Here is a 17,989-nt window from a genome sequence, read left to right as displayed (position 1 = left end):
AAGGGGGCGGAGCCTTTCAGTCTGTTGTAGGCGTAACATGCCGACGTTTTGTCACGTCCCGCGGCGTTCCTGAGGAACGCAAAAGGAGACCTTCGGCGTTCTTATGGTACGCGGCGGGTTATGGCTGAAATCCAGTGCAATGACGCTCCCGCGGTAATAGACGTTCCAGCCCTAAACCCAACCTTATCCCTAGCCCTAACCATAACCTTTTTCCTGACCTTATCCATGACTGTAATGATGTTAAATAGCGTGTTTCTAAGCGATTTGAAGAAAAAGAGCGAACATGTGTGGATAGAGTCCATACGGTTCTCATATTTCCTCATTTTTCCGAGGTCGTCATTTAGGAACGTGGTGGGTAGCCGAAAACGTAATATGTTGACGATTTGTCACCTAGCGTAAAATGTTACGCTGTGGGAGTGAGAACGTGTTGACCAAGGAACAGTTTACCTCCACAACTACGTTTGGTTGACTCCTTTAAAAAGCAGTTAAAAACATTTTTGTTTAAAAGGCCTTCTGTTAATCAACACTTTTGAATTGTTTTGAATTTGAATTTTATTACTTAATGTTTTCTTTATTTTAACCTTTGTGTTCAGCGCTTTGTGACTGCCCGTCTACAAAAAGCGCTCAATAAATAACCTTACTTACAATATCATCACCAAAGGAGGAGTGTCATTCATTTCCCTCACATCATATTATATCACACAATTCTGAAGAATCTGGGATCACTTGCCTGACATATAGAAAAGCATCTAGCAGCTGCATGTTTTTGTTTTTGTTTTTTTTACAAAGGAACGATTGCTGTCACATATTCTGTTTAATAATCTGCTGCAGCCACCTGCACAGTTTCATTCAATCAATCAATTTATTTATAAGCACATTTAAAAGCAACACAGGTGGATCAAAGTGTTGTACACAGTAAACAGTAAAAAAAACTGTGTTTTCAGACGGGTTTTAAAGCTGTTGAGTGTTGAAGAGACACTCATTTGAAGAGGCAGACTGTTCCACAGTGCAGCGTTCACAAAGGCCCGGTCTCCTCTGGGTTTTAGGAACAATCAGAAGTAACTCATCAGCTGACCTAAGAGTCCTAATTGGAGTATTTTTAGTTAACAGATCAGAGAGGTATGACAGAGCTAATCCATTTAGAGACTTAAAAACAAGGAATAAAATCTTTAAATCAATTCTATAACATACAGGAAGCCAATGCAAACGAGCCAAGACTGGAGAAAGATGGTCGTGTTTACAAGTGGCTGTCAAGAGTCAGGCTGCAGCACCCTGAACAAGCTGAAGTCGAGAGAGCAGAGCCCGGCTGATCAGTAATGCTTTGAAACCAGACTGACATGTGTCGTTCATTTCCAGAAAAGTCTGGAGCTGAAGGAAGATAATTTTTTGAGGATTTGGGGCAGGAAGGGGAGCTTAGAGATTGGTCTAAAATTTTAGAGAGCTGTTGCATGAAGATTTGTTTTGCTGAGAGATGGGTGCACTGTAGCATGCTTAAGATCAGCTGGGATGGTTCGCATTAGAAGGGAGGTTTAATAATGGTTAAAAAATTAGGTCCAATAGTGTCAAAGACTTGTTTGGAAAGGCGAGAGGGGAGAGTGTCGAGGTGACACATAGAGGGCTTAAGATGGGAGACGACTTCACCCAGAGCGCACAGAGCAGCTGTGATGGCAGACATGTGGTGTGTGAGAAAGCCCCTTGATGCAAGCACAGCTTTTGTTGCGAGTGAGCTTTATTTTAACAGTGACGGTACAAACAGCAGTGAGGATGCATGTGCAGAACCTAAGAATACCTAAACTGGAAAAACTAAGAAAAATAAACCAGAAACCTTTAAACAGACGCAGGGAGACTCGGGGGAAACAACACAGATGAACCAGCAACAAGCATGAGATAACACACACTATAAATACACAAACTGGAACATGAGGGAACGAGGAACAGGTGGCATGACAGCTGGAACCAATTGGGGACGACGAGACACAGGCTGTGTCCCAATTCAGGGTCTGCAGCCTTTAAGGCCGATTACGTCACAGCGACGCGACGAAGGCTGTCCCAATTCAAAGGCTGCTCGAAATCCCTGAATTTTAAGGACGTGGCGGTGTAGACTTCGTGGCCCAACATATCCCAGAATGCATAGCGCGGCGGTGGGTGTGGATAATTTTGCGCCCGAAGAGTAAACTTTAAGTAAGTACTGAATATGATGTCACTTATTTATGTGCAAATGTTTAATAACGAAGAACATTAAAACATTACTGTTGGCCACATGTTGGCAAAGTCATGTGACATTAGTGACGTTTGTACTAACTTGGTTTTAAAGCCTTTACTTTAAAATATACGCCGTTCAATAGCTGAGCTTAATCAGAGAATGATCAACGCTCATGTAGAAACAAATGAACAAAAGATTTTCTCCTTCATTTCTGTCAAACAAAGCTGTATGAAACGTTTCCAGCTGTTAGTATCATGGTTGCTAGGCAACCTGGGCGGAGGCTAGACCGTCCCATTTCACAAGCCTCGCACTTCTGCCTCAGCGGTCTTCGAGTACGCGGCCCTTGAGGATCGTTGAGGCTGCACACCCTGAATTGGGACACAGCCATAGAAGCAAAGCGCTAACGTAGTGATGCTGAGATGAAACCTCGCGATGAACTGAAGCTTTCCATCCAACTGGTCGACTCAAGGTTCTTTGGTTCAAAGTTCTAAGGTGCATTTAAAACCCAGGAGGGCATGGACCTGCCAGAGAGCAGCAGGTAAGCGCATAGCCCCTCCTGATAGCCCTCAATGTCTACGTGTATTTAAAATTGAGAGGGGGGCAACGACGCCAGGGGTGAGGTCGTACAACATGATGGTCATCTGGATGCCGTGTAGCGTGCCCACCCCAAGATCCTATATGTTTGTGTTATGAGAGTGTGAGTAATGTGAATGTCTAAGTTGTGGGATAAAGTTGAGGCACAGGAAGCCAGAAGGGAACGGGCGGGGGGGACGGCGCCTCCCCTGCACCCTGGTGACACACTTTTACCCCAAGGCCCTGCATGTGGTGGAGCGGGAGGAGGGAGGCAGCTGGAGATGGGGAGGGAAGGAAGGGAGGGGCAAGTGGCCCCTTGTAAAATGTCTTAAACGTCTTGTTGGTGTCAGTCAAATCAGATTAACAGATGCATGAAGCAGATTTTAAGCAGTTGTATCTCCTCAGTGTCACACCACAGCCTTGGTGTGTGTCTGCATGTGTGTTCTGTTTGTTATTTTAAAGTGATGCCTCGGGTGTCCACCAGTGGTTAAAGGTGTTTTTCTTTGTTTTTTCTTGTTAATAACTGTTTTTCATGCTTTGATTTTTGTCAGTGAATGCAGGTTTGTGATTAAAATTGAATTCTTATCACCTACTTTTTTTAACCCTTCATTCAGTGATATTTTTTCTACACTTAGATTATCTACAAAATAATTCAATAAGGAGAGATTGTGTGGAAATACCAAACATGATTTATTAAAGACAAAAATAAAGAAAGTGTGGAGATACAGAAATTCTTTTATTGCTGCCATATAATCTGCATCATTATAATTGCATTGATAACATTCTTTACAGCATTATTTCATCTAATAATATTTCTCACAGTATTGATATTGTATTAAAGTTGTTTATTGAAGATGTTCATTTGAGGATCCTTTCATTATGTTAACTTTTATTACAGGTACAGCCAAGAGTATTTCGTACACGTTGCATATTTGTGCTTATTTCGAGTTGATGTTCGGTTCATTAAGGGTCTTAAGCTTCATTGGCGTGACTGTCCAGGTGATCCATGCTGAGGGAAACTAGAACATAGAAGGATGATTGCATGCATGCTTACAATACACATATAATCTAGGAATGTGTCAGGCCTGAGGCCTTAACTCATTTAGCTTCTAACTGTATTTTACTCTACTTGGCAACAGATGACCAGAGTCAATAATTAGCCGCAGAGACCCTGAGGGCTTGAAGTTTATTACCTTGTATGGAAGCTGTTATAGAAAAGAGAAGTTCTATGTCTGTTTATAGCCATTAAAGATGTACAAGATGTACCATTAACTGTGACTAATGTCTTTAACCTATTTTAATCTGTGATTGACGCCATGGGGGGGCGTGTACCCCACTGCTTTATAAGTGTTCTCAACATGTATTTTTGTCAGAAGACATATGCTGATGTTTTCTCCTGTGTGTTAATAAACTCATCGTTTGATTGCACTTCTCTGGGGCCTCCGTGGTTTGTGACACTGCTCTACATTGATTGATTTTGCAACATAAGCCATCTGGCAATTAACTATAATGACCAATCATAGAAGAAAGAACAGAACATCACAGAAGACCCATCACTCCAGCAGTGAAAGGAGTTAGGAGACTGAGGAGGAGGTGGGCTGCATGACACAGTGTCTGAAAGACACAAACTAGCAGCCGAAGAGCGAGGAAGCCTTCAAATGGGTTTCTAAATACTGTCCTAATTTAACTAATGCATAAGCTTAATTTTCTATATCATCAGAATATATCTGTATCACAGCTTTTTGTGACTTTGCATTAAAACTGGGATGTGTATGTAATTGTTGACATTCCAGACTCACAAAAACTGAAATAAACTAAAACTATTTTGAAAAATAACTAAAACAGGACAGAACCAGCCCTGGAAACCTGTTTTAACATAAGAACAGCAAACACATAACCTATGATTACTTGTGGTGTGTATCATCTCAAATGATTGGGCTGTAACACTGTATAATAATAATTTACAAATAAACAGGAGAATCAAACAAAATCACAAAGCAACTGTTATCTACAGTAAGTAAAAACTGGTGTTTATCCTTTAATAACGTAACACGAGCTTTGTGCGCACCTGGACTCGAACCCGCGCTCTGACGGTTCCGTAAAAACTCTTTTTTTCATTGGATACAACGTAGCGATTTGATTGGTTGTTTCTGCGTTCCACCTATGAGTGATGGGCCGAGGTGTCAGCGTTTTTCTAGCCGCTCTGGTGGCACGGAGCGAGGCTGTGGTGAGTGTGCTGCGGGTCGAGTCGCTGTATGCAGTATGGAGCCGCCCGACTTCGAAAGCGTGAATTTCACGGTGGCGCCGGAGGAGTCCGCCTACCCGCTGTGTAAAGAGTGGAAAGAGGGCGCGGAAGGGTCGGTGTTCCATCTCGCTAACATCTTTCTGTTCCTTGGCTTCATGGGGGGCAGCGGCTTTTACGGACTCTTCTACCTGTTCATCCTCCTCACTCTGGGCTTCTTCTGCTCCACTCTCTGGTCGTGGTCGGACTCCTGCACCACGGACTCTTTCCTGTGGAGTTTGGCGATCTTCGCGGTGTGTCTGGTACAAGTCCTGCATATGTCATACAGGCTGAGGAGCTTTTCGTTTGACAAGGACTTCCAGGAGCTGTATAGCTGCATGTTTAAAAGACTCGGAGTGTCATTGTCCCATTTTGGGAAGATAGTGGCCTGCTGTGACGGGGAAGTGCAAACTTTAGACAAGGACCGCTGCTTCGCCGTAGAAGGAAAAACCGCTATTGACAAGCTGTCAGTGCTGCTCTGCGGGAGGTGATTGCGCACACACGCTTGCACAGCTCAGTGTCAAACACGGTACACCCCAACACAGAGTTTAGCGCAGTCATGTCCTGTTGGTATTAAAACAAAGGGTTGTTTTCTAGATACTCTTTGTCGTGTGAAAGTCTCACTGACAGACTCCAAATGTTTAACTGGGTCAGGGTTACTGGGACTGATCCAGACTGGCTCATGAGCTAAAAGGCTTCATTATTGTGATCTGCATTTCTAGTTCACTCTTTACCTGAGGGATCTTTGCAGCTTTGACAGCAAAGCTTTGTTTGTTTGTTTGTTTGACCAGGCTTTAACCACAACAGCTCCGTGTGTCCAAATGAGCACATGGTAAATGAGTATAGCTTTAAAGAGCCTAGATTTAAACGTGCTTTTCATAACCACGTGTCCTTGGGGAGTAAAGGCTGAATAGATTACACTGTAATGATTTGCTTTTCACTCATCTATGGACAGCAGCTTATTGAACAGTTACATGTTTTTCGCATTAGGTGACTGATTACCTTAATGATTAGTCTATTAGTATTTTCATGTAAAGTCAATACATTTTCATCAGTTTTTATTACTTTTGTAGCTAAAAATGTACTGGAGTAATAGTTTGTACAAAATGTAGCCTAGTGCACAAACACACATTGCAGAATTGATCATGAAATCAGTTTTACAAGTATTAGAATATGTGTAATATATGTAGTAGAGCGCTCTGAGGCAGTGGAAGCTGCCTGTGAACTTACATTTTCAGATATTTGTTCTGAGAAAGTGAGGCAGAACACCATCACAAATTTTGGATGTTACTATGATGGAAGGAAGTAGAATTGGTCCCAGCACAGAACCCTGTGGAACTCCATAATTAACCTCAGTGTGTGAAACAGCTCTGCTCACACGTCTCTGAGTCCAGACGCTAAAAGGCAAGTTCTATGAAGTTCTGCATCACTGAGAGAGCAGCTCTCTTTTTGGCTGCGTTCACTCTGCAGGTCTTGATGCTCAATTCAGATTTTTTGATCAAATCAGATTTTTTTGTCTGCTCGTTCACACTACAAATAAAATGCGACAGCAAACGCGCTCTAGTGTGAACGCTCAAAGCAGCCGCATGCGCAAAAGAAGACGTCACACACAACGCGCTCTGTTTAGACCCAGACCAACAGTATTGTTTGACTGATGGTCCTTAATATAAAGACTTCAGACTTCATGTTTCCCAATTTTTGCTTTAAGTTATTTTGTTATTTACATAATAATGTAAATAACCTAATAATGATCCTTATTGCTGTTTTAGAGGAGCGCTGCTTCAAAGGATAGTTGCAGATTTCTGTCAGTCTGCAGATTATACAGAACAAATAAAATGTTCACGTTTCTCCAACGTTGTCTTCCCAACAGTTTCACTGGATGGACAGGAAGCGTTCGCGATGTCTTCTCCGGCGCTGATAATTGGCGTCTGTCTTGTGTCAGTGACGTAAAAGATTTAATGTGACATGACCATCAAACAGCAGCTTTCTGAAACATCAGATATGTATCGGATTCAGTAGCACATACGAAAGTGACTCAGATCAGATTTGAAAATATCGGATTTGTGCCGTTCACACTGTCACACCATGATCGGATAGATGGTCACATAGGGTCAAAAAATCGGATTTGATGCGCTTTTGCCTGCAGTGTGAACGTAGCCTTTGAGAGGCTAAAAGGTCATCGAAGGTAACAGGCTCACAAATGTGTCCACTGCACTGAATGGAGACGGGGTGGTTCATGTATGTTAGTTTGGTCACAGCATTTCTCTGTGGCTTCACTTTGTTTTTAAACAAAATGACTTAGTGTGGTGTGAAAAAGTGTTTGCCCACTTCCTGATTTCCTAGTGTTTTGCATATTTGTCACACTTGCATGGTTCAGATCATCAATTGATATGAGACAAAGATAACCCAAATAAATATAAAATGCACTTTTTAAATGATGATTTCATTGATTAGAAAAGTTATCCAAACCTACCTGGTCCTGTGTGGAAAGGTAATTGCCCCTCTTGGTAAATCATTGATTAACTGTGATTAACCACTTTTTTTTTTTTTTGGAGAGCTGCGTTTCACTAAACACACTCAGGCCTGATCACTGGAAGATCTGTTGAATCAAGAAATCACTTAAACAGAACCTGTTAGACAAAGTTTAGGAAGGCTAGAAGATCTCAAGAAGGAACACATCATGCCATCTAAAGAAAAACTTGAGAAAAAGTCACTGATATCCATCAGTATGTTAAGTGTTACAAAGGCATTTCCAAGGCTCGGGACTCCAGTGAAACACAGCGAGAGCCATTATACACAAATGGAGAAAACATGGAACAGTGATTAGCCTTCCCAGGAGTGACCAGCCTTCCCAAAATGACTCCAAGAGCATGTTGAAGTCTCATCCAGGAGGTGACAGAAGAACCCAGAACAGCATTAAAGAACCACAGGCTACACATTCCTCAGTTAAGGTCAGAGTTCATGATTTAGAGATGGGGCAAAAACAGGATCCATGGGAGAGTTCACCGAACAAAAACCATTGCTGACCCAAAAGAACACAAAGGCTTGTCTCACATTTGCCAAAACAAACATCTTGATGACCCCAAGACATCTGTGAAAGTATTCTGTGGACTGATTCAACTGTTTGGATGTTTGAGTGCCGTTACATCTGCCATAAAACTAACAGCTTTTCAGAAAAGGAACAGTCCTCAATTACTGAATGGTTGGAAGCAAATTATATAATGTGGGCTTTGTAGTTACCAGATCTTAAACTAAAAAAAACACCATTATGAAATTAACCAACAGTAAAATATGGTGGTGGCAGTGGGATGATCTGGGGCTGTTTTGCTGCCTCAGGACCTGGAAGACTTGGAACCATGAATTTTTCTACCAAAATATCACGAAGGAGAGTGTCCGGTCCGGTTTGTGATCTCACGCTGAAGCACACTTGGGTTCTGCAGCAGGAAAATGATCCAAAACACAACAGCAAGTCCACCTCTGGCTTAAGAAAAACTAGATGAAGACTTGAGTGGACTATTCAAAGTCCTGACCTGTTATTAATCTCTCTCTTCCACAGCATGTCTTTATCCTGTCTTCCTTCTCTCACCCCAACCAATCACAGCAGATGGCCCCGCCCCTCCCTGAGCCTGGTTCTGCTGGAGGTTTCTTCCTGTTAAAAGGGAGTTTTTCCTTCCCACTGTCACCAAAGTGCTGCTCATAGGGGGTCATATGATTGTTGGGTTTTCTCTGCATGTATTATTGTAGGGTTGACCTTACAATATAAAGCACCTTGAGGTGACTGTTGTTGTGATTTGGCGTTGTGTAAATAAAACTGAATCTGATTGAGATGCTGTGACATTTAAAAGGCAGTTTATGCTTGAAAAGCCTCCAGTGAAAGACTCATTGCCAGTTATCGCCAACACTTGAGAGCAGTTGTTGCTGCTGAGGGTGGCCCAACCAGTTTTTAGATTTATGGGTACTTATGAGCCTTGGAGATTTGGATTTGTTTTCCCTTCAATAATAAACACCTTCATTTAGAAACTGCTTTTTGTGTTTTAAGCCTGCTCTAATATTTAAAATAGTTTGATCCTCTAAAACATTTAATTGTGACAAACATACAAAAAATAGGAAATCAGGAAGGGGGCTGTATGCTCCAGGCTACTATTATTTTAAGCTGCCTGCATGCAAGTGACTTCTCATCTATATATGCAGCAGTGAATTTGTGAGTTTATAGTGCGGTGTGATAGGGCTGTGCGATATGACCAAAATCTCATATCCCGATATAAGACATCTATCGTCCCGATAACGATATAAATATTATATAAATATATTTATTTCTCATCTGTAAACTCTCTGCATACTCTTTCACGTGATTCAGTTTATTTTGAAAAGTTTTAACAGGATCTTGAGCTTTATTGTGAAAGGTTTATGTGGAAAATAAATAAGCGGACACGAGGGATTTTACTGCTGTTGTTGCTAACGACAACGCATAAAAACATCCGCTTGTCCGTCCGTAGTGTGGTTATATTAAATATAAGAGAAAGAGAGAACTTTAAGAAATTAATAATAACTACAGTGACATCAAAACATGAAAAAATATTGTCGTAAACAGTTTATTTTGTGACACCACGAAACAAACGATAGCGTAAAATGAAACGATAGACGTTTTTATATCGTCATCCGATATATATCGTTATATCGAACAGCCCTACAGTGTAATAGTCAAAATGTTGATTTTGAGTTGTTCACAAAACATGTCGATATATATATATATATATATATATATATATATATATATATATATATATATATATATATATATATATATATATATATATATATATATAATTATTATATATATATGTGTGTGTGTGTCTGTATATATATGTATATGTATGTATATATTTTTTAAATTTTGAGGATGACGTCACTTAATGCTGCAAATGACATTTTCTGTTGAAAGTAGAAAACTTGGAGAACAGACAGAGTCGGAGCTAAAAATTGTCTGTTGCCTGTTTCATTTTGTCAGACGCGATTTATTGGGATATTTTAATGATTTTACAGCTCAGTGTGCCACTCTGCAGGTACACCACCTGTCAAAACTGGGGCACCAAAGCCTCATTTAGTCGTGGTCACGTGATTTGGGTGTTTTTAACCACGTTTCAGAGCAGTGTTCATCTGCACTCGGGAAGCTCGACACAGTGTCAAATGTCTGTTTTGAACTTCCCATCTTCTGCTGCTCAACCCAAAGATGCATTTTCATTACAAATATGGCACAATTTAAGAGGAAATAAAGAGTATAAGATGTATCACCGAGAAGCATTGTTACAACAAAGAAATACCAAACACAAAGTTCCTTACTTTTTGTGCTAAGTTTAGAAATCGGAGAGGGAAAAGGTCAATTCAGAACTTGCTGGGGAATTATCAGAATTTTACATTTTCTTTCTTTTATTTATGAAAAACAGGATAACAAGTGAACAAGACATCTCCACGATAAGAGCACAGACAGCAGGACAATCATTGGACCAGGGGAAATAGGAATGGGTGTAAGGTGAAAATGTGTAAGGAATTTTAATCTTAAGTGTCAAAATAAAGGAAAGAACAATATAAATGCTAATAGTTACAGTAATTGAACACACATCTGTTGGTGCCCAGTTTGTGTGTCACTGTGCTGCGATTGCCACAACGAACCACCTTCTACCTCTTCTCTAGCTCCTCTCTCATCCTTGTTATTTCTCCAGCTTCTCATCTTTTTTCTTCTTGATGTCACCATCACTTGATATAGCGACATCACTTCCTGTTCATCTGTCTGGAAGTCCCACAAGATCTTCGCTTGGTCATTCTCAACCTCCGTAGGAGCCGTGACCTTGGAATTTCCGTGCTATACTTAGCACAGATATTTTTATATACTATACCAACCACTTGGTTATGGTGCACTCAGAGCTTGTTTCTGAGCTGCCATAGTTAGTGTGGCTGTCTTTCAGTGCAGCTTTGCCGTGCAGGGGCCTGTCCTTCCATCATGGTTCCTCTTCTTTCTGTTGCCTTAGGTATTCACTAAACATACCATCAGTTGTGGCCTGGCTATTATCCCAGCAGGGTATCTGACGCCCGGCAGGGCCTAGGTGTCAATTGCTTGGATCAACATCCATGCCCAGCTGACTCCTCGGGACTTGCCTTACTCTGCAGGTATTTGGTGGTTGCAGCTTTCGTAGTCCATGGTCCCATTTGCCTGTGGGATTGTGAGGCATTTGTAGCTGTCCTGCAATGTGGTCGTCTGGTTGTGCATTTAACTCAGTTCTTACTACCTTCCCTCTTTGTTACCATCTTACTACACCTCTCTGGTCTGAATGGCACTCCCATGTTCTTGTTTACTCCTGGCATACAGCTCAATGTCATCCGTGTAGAGGAGGCAGCAAACGATTGGTCCATAGTTGAACCGTTTTCATTGAAATTTCATTGCAAGTATTCAAAAAAAAAAGTTTATTTCTGATATTAAAATGTCCTGGGGGCATGTGGTTGCCTGATCACCCTGATGTTGCACACTTATGTAGTAGTACAACACTACCATTACAGAATGTTTTAGGTTGTTTTAGTTAATAATTAACTTTATCTTCAGTGTCTACTGTTGTGAACTTGACCTATTAAAATCAACTCTTGCTCCATTGTCCTACAGAATCCGTGTGACAGTTAATGGAGAGTTCCTGCATTACATCTACCCTTTCCAGTTTCTGGATTCACCAGAATGGGACTCTCTGCAACCATCAGAGGAGGGCGCATTCCAGGTTCATTTTGTTGTAATCCAAGCTACACATTAAATACTGTGTGTGTGTCTGTGTGTGAGTGTGTGATGCACAAATCACACATCCACGAATACATAAGGAGGATGGCTCCAACAGGCTTATCAATACATCGATCCCTACGGCCGTCTTCTTCTGCTTGTCTACCACCACTATGTCCGCTTGGTTAGCCACCAACATTTTGTCCGTCTGTATCTGGAAGTCCCACAGGATCTTAGCTCGGTCATTCTCCACCACCTTAGTGGGCGTCTCCTATTTTAACCTCAGGACTTCCAGCCCATTTTCGGCACAGATGTTTACTTACTACATACATACTTGGCCACTTGGTTATGGCTGGGTGTGGGTTTAAAACAGCGGTCCCCAAACCCCGGGCTGCGAGAGTTGAGGCTCAGGTGTGAAATGTATAGTTTTCAGGGTTTTTATTGGTTTTCAGCGTTATTTTGTTATCGTTTTTATCGTTTACTCGGTTTTCCTGGGTCTTTTCACGTGTGTTATGAATAAATTACCGGTACTATTTTTATTTTGTTGTATTTATCCGCGACACATTAAAGGCCGGTCTGTCAAAATATTGTCGGGCATAAACCGGTCCGTGGCGCAAAAAAGGTTGGAGACCGCTGGTTTAAAACATTGATTTTCTGATTAAAATTGATTTTAGCTTTAATAAAGTGATATCGATTCCTTAAATCCTGAATCGATTTTTAAATATAAATTATTTTGCCAGAAATGCCAGAATCTCCTGTGTGTTGGCCCTGCGACAGACTGGCGACCTGTCCAGGGTGTACCCCGCCTCTCGCCCTATGACAGCTGGGATAGGCTCCAGCGCCCCCCGCGACCCTGAAAAGGATAAGCGGAAGCGAATGGATGGATGGATGGATGGATGGATATCAGAATCTCATGTTAAAGCTCACAAAACTACTTTAACAACCACCAAACAGCTAAAACAGCAAATGCGAGCAGGTAAACGGATTCTGCACAAAGATGTAAACACAAAGCGTGTGTCGTCACCCCACGTCCACAGCCGTCGGGGCTGAAAGCCGACACCTCACAGATTCTGGTGCTGCAGGTTTCATCACTCTGACCAAAATTCACTGAACCAGCAGCAAAGGAAAATCCAAACTATGCTTAACAAACAAATAAATATCATCATTAATTTACTCTGACTTTGGCTGTTTTGTTTCCACATGATAAAAATCACACTTCATGCACAGCTCTCTCTCTCTCTCAGAGTACTTCAAGGACAGTTTCCCATCTCAAATCTGTTTTCTGATTATTTGCTTGCTTATTACGCACCAGTCTACGTACAGCGCTGTCAGCTGCTGTTTTTTTGGGGGTTTAAACGACCTCTGACAAGAAAGCCTCATTTCTGCTGTTCAATACAGAAGAAATTTTAACTTTTTAAAGTTATGCCAAATTGCATAACGCTTGGCTGTGTCTCTAATAAAGCTTATTTTCTTCAGTTGTTGATCTACTGCAGAATATTTTAAGGTTATCTGCTATAAAAAACTCCGGCCAGGAAAATCTCCTTCATGTTCTTCTGTGTTTTATTCTCAGTTACTTTGACACTAAGGCTCCTCTGATGAAGTCCTACAAGTGTCAGCTTTGTTTTTATACGTAGATATAAAAATATGCACATGTACTGATAAATGATAAAAGAATTGTGTTTCTGACTGCCTGAGAAAAAATTGAATCGAATCAAATCTGTGATTGAATCAAATTGGGAACTTGTGAATCGGAATCAAATCCATCCATCTTCTTCCGCCTATCCGGTGCAGGGTTGCGGGGGCAGCAGCCTAAGCAGAAAAGCCCAGACCTCCCTGTCCCCAGCCACCTCCTCCAGCTGGAGGGAGCTCTCTAAGGGAGAGGCCAGCCACTCTTTGGAGGAAGCTCATTTCTGCCGGTCACTACCCACAGCTCGTGACCATAGGTGAGGGACGTAGATCGACCGGTAAATTGAGAGCTTCGCTTTTACGCTCAACTCTCTCTTCACCACGACGGACTGGTACAGCGTCCGCATCACTGCAGCCGCACCACCGTCTGTTGATCTCCCGCTCCCTTCTCCCGTCACTCGTGAACACGACCCTGAGATACTTAAATTCTTCCACTCGGGTCAGGAACTTGTCCCTGACTGGGAGTGGGCACTCCACCCTTTTCCGGCTGAGGACCATGGCCTCAGATTTGGAAGTGCTGACTCTCATTCCCACCGCTTCACATTTGGCTGTGAACCGTTCCAGTGCCAGCTGGAGGCCTTCACCCGATGAAGCCAACAGAACCACAACATCCGCGAAAAGCAGAGATGAAATTCTGAGACCACCCAGCTGAAAGCCTTCCACCACTTGGCTGCGCCTAGAAATCCTGTCCATAAAATTTACGAACAGAATCAGTGACAAAGGGCAGCCATGGCGGAGCCCATCACCCAGCAGGAACGAGTCTGACTTGTTGCCGGCAATGCGAACCAAGCTCTTGCAATGGTTGTATAAGGATTGAATAGCCCGTCACAATGGGCTAAACACCCCATACTCCCGGAGCACCCCCCACAGGACCCTCAGACGGACATGGTCGAATGCCTTTTACAAGTCCACAAAACACATGGAGCAGTGTCCTGCATGGAGAAGGACACTAGAGGCTGAGATTAAGGGATCACGGAGGAAAGTTAGCCAACTGAGAGCCCCAAAGGAGAGGTCACCCAGCAGCCACGGAGCAGAGACCAGAGGGGGTTGCTGTGACGTGCCCGCTGGCTGTGCTGGCAGCTAGCTGTGCCAGAGAGGACCGAGCCTCAGGCCCAGAGGCCTGAGGGCACCCACCCCCCGGAAGGGGCCCAGCCAGGCCACAGGCGCCAGGCCCCACCAATCGGCCACCAGGAGTGAGCCGGTACATACATGAGCGCCCAGCCGCAGACACCAAGAACCACCAACACACCAACGTCTGAAGGCATCGGCCACTGGCAGGGAGTGTGGTGAGGGGAGATAGGCCTCCACACCTCAGAGAGCCTGAGATGTTCCCAGAGAGGTGGAGTCTAAGACCCGACCTGACATATAGACACAGACGAACAGGCGCACGCGGACACAAACGTGCATTCCCACCCCCATATACACAACCAAATACTCGGCACTCACCCTGTAGCTGTTGGCATGATGACATTGTATATAATTTGGATTATTTCTTTATCTTGTCAAGATCCGTGTCATCATTGTAAATTGTTTAAGCTGTACATTACTTTGTTTGTTATTTTATTTAGTCAAATTTACTATTTGACAATTTACTTTAGTCAACGTTTTGGTGCTTTTATTTTGAAATTCAAGCTTGCTTACAAGTTGCGCTAGTTTCCTCTTTGGGTAGACAGAAGGAGAAAACACCTGTAAGTGCGCAGAAAGAATGTTTTTTTAATTATAAGTTATGTTAAGAGGACTTTAACTACACACGGTTAAACGGGTAAAGGAAACCTCAGAAGAACCTCAGAAAACCACTTGCATCTGCCTGTGCTTCAAGGGAATTATACACCCGACGTGGAGACGGACACAAATAGGCACTGTACACTAGGGATGGGTATCGAAAACCGGTTCTTGTTGAGAACCGGTTCCCACTATTTCTATTCCTTGGAATTGTTTGCCATTTTTGTAAACGATTCCCTTATCGATTCCAGTCGCCCCGAATGACGTCACCACGTTGTGGAGCGTCTGCCTTATTACAAACCTGCCATTACTGTGCATTTAGGTGACCATGATGAGAGAGACAGACAGAGTCTGGCTCAGATGCTGGCAGTTCTCGCTGCAGTCTACCGTAGCGTCTCCTTTCAGGCCGGGATAGACGAATGTCAGCGAGCAGTGACTCAGTTTGTGGTCAAAGGCTTGCACCCGTTTGCCACAGCAGATGATTTTCAGTAAGTGAATGTGTTTAATTGTAGGCAGGGACATTACTGGATATTCTTGTGTTATTGCTACAGAATAATTTATGTTATACTTTGTTATTGCTACAGAAGAATATTTATTTTATTATTTTACATTTACAAGTTTTTTCCTGGGGACCCTGTGACACCCCATTGAAGAGCTGTAGGCTGGATCTTTTACAATCTCACTGTTGGGTTTGTAAGGCCATGTTACTCCTAAATTTCTATCTTGTTCAAAGAGAAGATATAAAACAAAGTTCTAAGCTAATCGACCTTAGTGTTCTCCTTTTTATAAAAGAATCGATAAAGAATCGAATCGTTAAACAGAATCAAAAATGGAATCGGAATCGTGAAACTCTTATCAATACCCATCCCTACTGTACACACAATCACACTCCCCAAACATACTCTATAGGAGGAAAGCAGACCACCTCCTTATCTGCAGTAGCAGGGAGGCCCCGCACCCCAGACTCCAATCCGACGGCCAGCACCTCCTCTCAGCCCCCCAGCCCTGACGGCTAACAGAACGGGGGTGAGTGAGGCTCAGTGTCTAAACGAGTCTCACAGGCCTGAATGTGCTTAAAGCCTTTTATGGTTCTTGTTTGATCTGCTGCTCACCACTAACAAGCACAAGCATACGTTTTGGACTTTTCTGTAATTTTGCACATTTATTTGTTACAATTTAATTCCAAAGACTTGTGATGAACAGCTTTTTCTTTATCATGCAGAAAAACAACAACAATGTTGTATTGAGGTTAAACAAAGTTGAACTTGTTTTGTGGTTTATTCTCAGGTGACGCTGCGTGCTGAGAACCCCTGCCGGTACGTGGCGTGGAGGAGGAAAAAGCTCTACCTGCTCTTTGCTAAGCATCGCTACATAGCCAAGATCTTTGCCCTGGTTGTACGCAATGACATAGCAGAAAAGCTGTATTCACTCAGTGACAAGACTTTCGACAGATACGGACACCGCTACGATCTCCGCTTACCATGTTACCCTCACATGCCGGGGACTGAAATAGAACGGGCTGATGACCATCTGCAAGTGCCGGTGCAGCGCAGGGGGGCTCCGTAAACATACTCACATGCACATTCACGCAATGCGTGGAAGTCAGTGTGAGTCAGGCTGCAGACATGTTTGCAGACAGGTGGACCGCATACCTGAGCACGAAAACAGTCTGCAGTGTTGTTACTCATAGGGCCATCATTTATGGGGCAATGAAACTTTGGAAACTTGCTTCGGATTTTAAATCAAACGATCAGGATCTGTTAGAAGTGCAGAATTTATCTTTATTTTAAGGGGTTTAGCAAAATGATTGCATTATACGACTTATACACACTTTTATACAGTTATAGCGGCGCAAAGAGAATGAACAGTAAATTAAATCATGGACAGTAAAAATGTAGCAGATCTAAACCGTGTTGAAGTTTGGAGAGTTAATGCAAAGAGACACAGATGAATGATGACATCATCAGGCTGCAAAGCCAACAGAAGCCCGTCAGAGAGGAACAACTTTAAGAGTGGCAAGTCAACAATCGTGGACATTTTTAAGAAGGATGCACTGACCAGGCCTGGACAGCAACTAAAAGGAATAAATTCTTTCTGGGTTTTGGGGGGTTGCTGGGCGCCGGGGTCCTGATCTTTGAGACTTTTCACTCTCATTATTAAGGACATTTTGTGACAAACGCACATACTCAGACAAAACACAGAAAACACAAGATTGCTGGTTTGTGTTTCCATTTTTTTCTTTTAGGCGCTGCTTGTTTTTATTGTTTTGTCTTACAGGTGCAGCAGACGTCTTAAATTCATATGATATTGACAGATTAGATCAATATGTGTTGTCAGTGGTACACTGTGCAAATGTGTGACAATAAATGATTTTACTGTGTAGATGCCAAACACAAACGTAATCAGTTTTCTAAGTACATGAGTCTGGAGTTCATGTTGTCAAAATACTTGCAGGAGTCAGTATGTTAGGAAGTTTAATGTATAAATATAATTTCAGCCTCTGAAAGTGAAGTTACTGCGGGTTTGTCAACCCAACGCTTCGACAAAGATCCACACACCCAGCAGAGTCCTTCAGTTCTGTTGCAGTCTCACTGCTTGTGTTTGTAATGCGAATTGAAAAAGTTACATATAAGAGTAATAATAAAGTATGAACAGAGGGTCGTGTTGTGTGATTGGACCCATTGAGGAGAAGAGGAGGATGATCCGAGCAATTCTGACGATTTTGGAGAGAAGAAGTAAATTTTCTTAAGAACTTGTGCTGAAAGAT

At 42.5% G+C, this 17,989-nt stretch overlaps 1 protein-coding gene across 2 annotated transcripts; it reads left to right on the top strand.

The window, feature by feature from the left end:
- Positions 1-4,954: 4,954 nt before the first annotated feature.
- On the top strand, positions 4,955-17,809 carry popdc3 (popeye domain cAMP effector 3). 2 transcript variants are annotated; one of them, XM_085177903.1, is made up of 3 exons: positions 4,955-5,544; positions 11,710-11,818; positions 16,510-17,809. In XM_085177903.1, the coding sequence occupies exons 1-3, from the start codon at positions 5,039-5,041 to the stop codon at positions 16,786-16,788; spliced, it is 894 nt and encodes a 297-aa protein (XP_085034029.1). In that variant the 5' UTR covers positions 4,955-5,038; the 3' UTR covers positions 16,789-17,809. The 2 variants fall into 2 exon arrangements, with proteins under 2 accessions (XP_085034029.1, XP_085034030.1); XM_085177904.1 differs by lacking the exon at positions 16,510-17,809 and adding an exon at positions 12,555-16,472 and having other exon boundaries at positions 4,979-5,544.
- The last annotated feature ends 180 nt before the right edge of the window (positions 17,810-17,989 follow it).

Source organism: Neolamprologus multifasciatus, chromosome 11 (genome assembly GCF_963576455.1).
Source record: "Neolamprologus multifasciatus chromosome 11, fNeoMul1.2, whole genome shotgun sequence".
Lineage (NCBI taxonomy): Eukaryota > Metazoa > Chordata > Actinopteri > Cichliformes > Cichlidae > Neolamprologus > Neolamprologus multifasciatus.
Note: the sequence above shows the minus strand (reverse complement) of the source record. Positions and strands in the feature narration are given on the sequence as shown.